Below are 6838 nucleotides of genomic sequence, written 5' to 3'. Positions count from 1 at the left end.
TCCCGCAGTACGCGGACCGACCCGCAGGCACCTACAGCGGAGGCAACAAGAGGAAGCTGGCGACGGCGGTGGCGCTGGTGGGGGACCCGGCGGTGGTCTTTCTGGTGAGTGGGGGCGGGGCCGGGGCCGGGGCGGGGCCGGGGCGGGGCCTGGGGGGAGGCAGGGGCTCGGCTTACGGCACGCCGCCTGCACCCCCCAAGGACGAGCCGACCACTGGCATGGACCCCAGCTCCCGGCGCTTTCTCTGGAACAGCCTCCTGGCCGTCGTGCGAGAGGGCCGCTCCGTGGTGCTTACGTCACACAGGTGGGGGGCGCAGGCTGCTCGCGGGGAGGTGGGCCCGGGTCCGGCGAGAGGCTGCAGAGCACGGGGACACAGGAGACAGAGCGGCCCTGACATGTGGGAGGAGGACACCGGCTCTTGGGACGGAGGGGTCTGGGCTCGGTGGGAGTGTCCGGGCCTGCGGGGTGAGGGTCCCCGGCCTGGCAGCGCAGGAGCTGACGGCGCTGGGCTCCCGACAGCATGGAGGAGTGCGAGGCTCTCTGCACGCGCCTGGCCATCATGGTGAGCGGGCGGTTCCGCTGTCTGGGCAGCGCGCAGCACCTCAAGAGCAGGTGAGGGCGGGACCAGAAGAGCCACCGGACGCAGGGCCACTGAAGCCAGATTGGCTCTGGCGTAAGGGGAGGCGAGGACCGTGGACTGTGGGGCAGACGTGACGTAGGGAGTGGGGCGGGACCAGCATGGGTACAGGAGGTGGCTCCAGGGGCAGAAGTAGCTGGGGGCCGGAGATCGGCCTAGGGGCGGGGCCTGGGGAGGGGTGAGCCTATAAATGGGCGAGGACGCGCAACCCGACGGGTCGGAAAGGGCCGGGTGTTGGAGTCAGGACCCGGAGTGAGCGGTAGGGTGGCGTGGACGGGTGGTGGGGCAGCGCGGGCCTTGAGCGTGTCCAGCAGACCCGGACCCGCCCATCCCAGATTTGGAGCCGGCCACACGCTGACCCTGAGGGTGCCCGCAGCGCGGTCCGAGTCGGCGCTGGCCTTCGTGGGGGCGGCGTTCCCGGGGGCCGAGCTGCGCGAGGCGCACGGCAGCCGCCTGCGCTTCCAGCTGCCGCCGGGAGGGCGCTGCGCCCTGTCCCGCGTCTTTGGAGAGCTGGCGGCGTGCGGGGCGGAGCACGGCGTGGAGGACTTCTCCGTGAGCCAAACCACGTTAGAGGAGGTGACCGCGGCGCCTGGATGGAGCTGAGGCTGAGGTGGGCTGAGGGCCAGGCTCTGGGGCTGACGCCCCCCTCTGGCCGCCCACCCCTAGGTATTCTTGCACTTCTCCAAGGACCAGGGGATGGAGGACGACGACGACGACGAGCAGGAGGCCGGAGTGGGGGCAGGCCCTGCGCCACGCCCACAGCACCCCAAACTCATCACTGGGTTCCTGGAGGACCCCAGCACGGCCGAGACAGTCCTCTGAGCCTTCCTCATCGGACGGATTGGTGGGAGATGCTGGGAGGGCAGGGGCGCGGCTGGGACCCAGGCTCTCAGAGGATCCATTGCCCTGGAGGAAATAATAAAGAGAATTCATGGCATGAAACTGTGTGTCCCTGCGTCAGGCTGCGTGTATGCCCCAACACGGCTCTCCTCCGGCGTCTGGAGACGGGCCCCTGCTCCCCTGAGTGTGTGCGTGTGAGTGTCTGGCCGGACCCCCAGCTGTGAGGGCCTCTGTGCTGGGCTGGGCGCTGGGGGGGGGGTCTCACATGCACTCGGGGACTTCCTAAGAGCCTGGACACCCACGTGGGTCTGTTGGCTCAGGGCGGTCCCTATGAGTGCCTGGTCATGAAGTGGGCATGAGGTCAAGGCTTGGGAATGTTCTGGGTGGCTTGGAGGAGCCCTGCGGGGGTAGCCCAGACCCCAGGCCTCCTGACCAGGCCAGAAACTTCCAGCCAGCCCTCACCCCCTGAAACCAGGCCCCAGAGCAATGAGCAAAGGATCCTCAAGGGCCTTCTCAGCTGGGTTTGTGGATGGACCCGGGCCTGGAGAGCCGGCTTTGGCACCCGGGGCTGTGGTCTGCGGGCCCTGTGCCGCGGAGATCCGCCCCTCCCAGCAGAGGTCAGTGGGGGGCGGCGTTAGGGAGGGTAGAGGGGTCTGGTTTGGGGGTGGGGGTGGGACTCCAGAAGTAAGGAGAAGAATGGGGAAGAGGGGGCTCTAAGAGAAGAGGTGGTTGTGAGGGGAGGGGAAAAGGAGGCAGGGGTCCCTGTGCACCGTGGAGGCCCCAGCTTGCTGCAGAGTGGGGGCCACAGGCATGATCTCCACTTGGCATGCCTCTGCTCCGTGTGTGTCCCTGGACTGCAGGGTCAGGGCTGGGGTGCCACCAGCTCTCCAGAGAAGGGAGGACGGCGGGGGGGGTGCTGGATAGCAGGTGTCCATGCCCAGGGTCAGAGAGCAGCTCTGGCTTGTCGGTTTCATGGGCGAGCTTCCTGACGTTTGCACACCTGTCCGGGTCCCTGCACGCCGTCGTGCACTCAGCGGCATCTGGGCATGTCTGACTGAGGGTCTGCACCCCTGCACTCTGAAGCCGTGTCCCCCTCTCCATGTGCCAGGGAGCCAGAGCCAGCACATGCGCAGAGCTCCTGAGAGCCGAAGCTGGGGGTGGGACCTGGGACCCCACCTTCAAGCCCACTGTGTGGAGGGGCAGGCTGAGGCCCGGGAGGGTGGGGGGCAGGTCTGCGTCACCAGTCACCGGCACTGCCTCCCTCCGGAGGCCTTTTCCTGTGGGGGGGGAGGGCCCGCCAATGAGGGCCGGGCCTGTCACGTGGGCCTGACAGCTGGGGAGGGGGGAGGCCAGACAATGTGGGCCTGAAGCAGCCACTATTGAGAGCTGCAGCCTTGAGACCCCCAGCCTGCCAGACCCCAGCCCGCCCGTCTTGGGCATCTGGCCCCGGGCCCCACCATGTTCTCCAGGAAGAAGCGGGAACTCATGAAAACCCCTTCCATCTCGAAAAAGAACCGGGCGGGAAGCCCCAGCCCACAGCCCTTGGGGGTGAGTGAGCCTCTCTGGGGAGTGCAGAGCGGGCGGGGACCTTGGAGAAACACCCAGGCGGCAAGCGCACAGGGGTGCGCCCAGTGCTGGGGGCCCAGGGCCCAGCGGCTCCATGCTGGGCCGGCGGCGGGGGGCTCACACCAGCTACAGCCCCTACCGGGCTGGACTGCATGGGCCACGCAGGACAGGCCGGGACCCTGGCGTTCAGCTCACGGTAGGAGCCCTTTGGGCTGATCACTGCATCCTACCCTGTCGACCAGGGCTGGCTGTGGGTCCGAGGCAGGAGGCGGGAGGGTGCCAGGGTGGGGGCGGCATTGGGTCTGGGACCACAGGGCGGTGGTCAGGGAATCTGGGGGCAGCGGTGCCGTGGGAGGTGAGAGCTCTAGGGCGGCCAGGGGGCCGAAGGGTTATAGGGCAGCAGGGCCCAGAACAGGACCCTTGGGTGTAGGGCCTGGGGGGCATCTCTGGGGTCTGGAGGGCTACCAGGTTCGGGGGTGTCTGTGGAACTTGGGCGTCTGCAGGGCTCTTAGGGGTATGGGAATCGACAGAAATGTCTTTACCAGGGAGTAGGGGTGTCTGCAGCTGCCTGGAGGGGGCTACAAGGGCTGAGGACCCCTCTGGACCTCCCTACTCCACCAGGAAGTGGTGTGCCCCTCCCCCGCGCCCTCGCAGGCCCCACCCCTGGCTGTGGTTTGGGCAGAGACCGTTGTTTGTGAAAGCTCTGGGGAAGAGGATGTTGGGTAACAGGTGTGGGCGGGGCAGGGCACCAAATCTCGGCCCTCTGACCTCTGATCCCTGTGGGGTCAGGCCGAAGACCCTCCAAAGCCCCCACTTCGTTTCTGGGGAAATTGAGGCAGTGCCTGGGCTGGAACACCTGGTCACCAGCTCGCCCCACCCTCCCAGGAGCTGTCCAGGAAAGAGGGGGCTGATGCAGTGTCCCTTGGACCCACCCTGGAGCCACCAAGCGCAGCCTCAAATGCCAAGGCCACGGGCACCCTCAAACGGCCCACCAGCCTGAGCCGCCACGCCAGTGCTGCTGGCTTCCCGCTGTCTGGGGCCAGTTCCTGGACGCTGAGCCGGGGCCACCGCAGCCCACTGGCCGCAGCCAGCCCTGCCGAGCTTCCCATTGAGGGCCCTTGCCCCGACACCGTGGAGGACATCTCCCACCTGCTGACTGACGTGGCTCGCTTTGCCAAGGTCCTTGAGAAGCTCAAGGAGTGTGTCCTGAGTGACGGTGAGACGCGGCAGGGACCCCGAGGCCCGGGTGGAAGGCAAACCAGACACAGCCATCTCAGACCCTGCAGGGTCAAGGCGGGATGGAGGGAGGGGCCCAGGCAGGCTCCGAAGGCGATGTCACTGCGGCCAGGGCCCTGAGGGTTGAGTAGGAGTTCAGAGGCCACGAGCAGAGAAAGGCGCTGAGGCCCAGGGACATCACGAGTACAGGCTCAGAGACATAACCCGGAGGTGCGTTTGGGAGAACAAGTTTTGGGGCGCCACTGGTGTAGGAAGTGCGTGAAGCTGAAGGCGTTGAGAACTGCGGGCTGAGGGACCCCAACTGCTCTCCTGAGGGCCATGGGCAGCCACAGAGCATGCTAGAGCAGATGCGGGGCACGCTGGAGCCATGCGGCCCGGAGTGGGGCTAAGGCCTGGCCGGTGAGGGATCCAGGAGGGACAAGGGGCAGGACCGGCATGTGAGCCGCAGGCGAGTGGCCTGTTGGGATGGCGGTTCCGTTTTCTCCTCCATGCGGCGCTGACAGCCCAGCTTCCTGCCGAGTTATTTTCATCTGCTTCCTGTTTGTCCCTGGCACGTCGTGCGCAGCCTGCGGCCGCTGCCCACTCCTCCCAGAAACCGCAGTGCCAGGACCCTGCCCCGCGCTTGGCCCTGCTCCCGTCAGGCGTCTGCTCCGCACACCAGGACATCAGGAATCGGAGGCCCCTCATGGGGCCCTGACCCCCTGCTCTCCTGGCCAAGGAGGGGCCAGAGCTGGGGTTTGACCTCAGCCTCCTAGTGGCCTCTCTGAGGCCTGGCCCCTGCTGGGTGGGAGGTGGGAGCCCCCCAGGGTTATCTGGTCCAGGCCAGAGCGGCTTCCTGGGGAAACTCTCTAATCTCAGTTCCTTTCCGATCCCTGCGCTTCCTTGGAGGCCAGGCCTGGGCGGGGCTGAGCCTGAGGGCGTCCTCCGGGAGCTCGGACAGAGCAGGGCACCCTTCCACCCTCTTTGGGCCACCTGGAAGAGAGGATGTGGGTTGAGTCTGGCGCTTCCTCTGCTGGGCCTCCTCCCCCGAGCCTCAGGTGTCACATCTGTGAAACGGGCCGTCACGGGGCCTGCAGGGTAGCTGGTTGTAGCAGACGTTCTCGGCACATGGTGACGGTTGCAAGAACAGGGAGGCCCAAGGTGGGGGACACTGCAGGGCCCCCCCACCCGGCTGGGAGCACCTGGGCTGCGCGGGTCAGGGTCAGGTAGGCGCAGAAGGACGGCCTGGGAAGGGGCGTGGCCCAGCCTTCCCTGGATGGCGCCGGAGCCTGAGGGGCCGGGCGGAGCTCTCCCCGGTGGGGACCTTCAGTGGGGGTCCTCAGTGCTGAAAGCTGAAAAGGGCAGCGTCGTCTATCAGGCAGGAGTCAGAGGACACCAGTCCCCCCACCGCGTCCCCGTCTGCAGTCGGTCCTTCCCTTCCACGCATCCCTACGGTCTCGTCTCCACCAGACGGGGTGTGTTTCGTGCACCCCGCATCGCCTGCTTGCACCGCCTTTTTCTAACGAAGACTGTCTGTGGCGGGGCGCCCGGCGCTCCATCGGGTCACGCAACGCTGCATCTCAGGCTTGTGGGCTGGAGCCCCACACTGGGTGTGGAGGTCACTTAGACATAAAATCTTAGGAAAAAAAACCAACTGTGTGTGGAGGCCATTTAAGGCCACATTCGAGGACACAGATCTGACCTTGACCCTGCTTTGCTCTAGCACCTTCAATGACCCCCCACTGCCCTCAAGACAAGGCCAGGCAGGGTCCTCCTGTCTGGAGTTCTCATGCCTTCAGAGCCAGTGTAGACGGAAAAGCTTCATCATCCTTGAGAAATGACTTCCCCTCTCTGTGCCTCAGTTTCCCCATCTGCAAAATGAGAGGAGAGTACATAATGGCTGGAGGGAGGGTTGGCGGCTGGCAGAACCTTGAGCAGTCCTGAGAGGTTGTGGCAGGAATGGGGCCTGGAGGGCTGCATGGAGGAGGAGGGCATCAGGACTGCATCTTGAAGGACAAGCAGTTTGCTCTCTGGAAGGACACAAACGGTGTCCTGAGCAGAAGGGACTGCCTAACCCTTGGTCTGGCCTTCGCGGACCTGGCCAGCAGCCCAGAGAGGCCTGTGCCTCTCCTGGGGTCCCACAGTGAGCTTCGGGCAGCTGCCCTCCTCACCTCTGTCTGTCTCCCCACTGGGGTCGGGAGCTCTGAGGAGGCGGCAAGCGGGCTTTCCCTGGGGCCGGGTGCTTCCTCCCTGCTCACACCTGCTCTGCCCCGCAGACCTCCTCGAGGCCCGCCGGCCCCTGGCCCATGAGTACCTGGGTGAGACCCTCCGCGTGATGCGCCAGGTCATCAGCAAGTACCCGCTGCTGAACACCGTGGAGACACTCACTGCTGCCGGCTCCCTCATCGCCAAGATCAGAGGTCCGCTGGCCCCAGGCAGGGCCGTGGTGACTCTGGGGTCCCGGGAGGGCTTCCTGGAGGAAGGGACATTTGAAGTGTGTTTCGAAGGGTGCATAACAATCTGATGAAGCACAGATGCTCTCGTGCTGCCCCTGGGCTAAGGGCTCCCTTCACTTAGTTA

The 6838-nt window shown here is 66.1% G+C and overlaps 2 protein-coding genes across 2 annotated transcripts in view; both read left to right on the top strand.

Annotated features, from left to right (window-relative positions):
* Positions 1 to 6: 6 nt before the first annotated feature.
* On the top strand, positions 7 to 1579 carry LOC121102589 (phospholipid-transporting ATPase ABCA7-like). Its single transcript, XM_040629758.1, has 5 exons — positions 7 to 104; positions 201 to 304; positions 520 to 612; positions 973 to 1213; positions 1304 to 1579. Exons 2-5 carry the CDS (start codon positions 219 to 221, stop codon positions 1457 to 1459), a joined length of 576 nt encoding a protein of 191 aa, XP_040485692.1. The 5' UTR covers positions 7 to 104; positions 201 to 218; the 3' UTR covers positions 1460 to 1579.
* Positions 1580 to 3041: 1462 nt separating this feature from the next.
* The window catches only part of ARHGAP45 (Rho GTPase activating protein 45), a 15672-nt gene continuing 11875 nt past the window's right edge, over positions 3042 to 6838 (top strand). Inside the window, exons 1-3 of the mRNA XM_040628310.1 lie at positions 3042 to 3239; positions 3929 to 4259; positions 6535 to 6678. Of these exons, the coding sequence (XP_040484244.1) occupies positions 3138 to 3239; positions 3929 to 4259; positions 6535 to 6678 (577 nt within the window). The 5' untranslated portion in view covers positions 3042 to 3137. The remainder of the gene's footprint in view (positions 3240 to 3928; positions 4260 to 6534; positions 6679 to 6838) is intronic.

The sequence above is a fragment of the Ursus maritimus genome, unplaced genomic scaffold (genome assembly GCF_017311325.1).
Source record: "Ursus maritimus isolate PB19 unplaced genomic scaffold, ASM1731132v1 scaffold_14, whole genome shotgun sequence".
NCBI lineage: Eukaryota > Metazoa > Chordata > Mammalia > Carnivora > Ursidae > Ursus > Ursus maritimus.
Note: the sequence above shows the minus strand (reverse complement) of the source record. Positions and strands in the feature narration are given on the sequence as shown.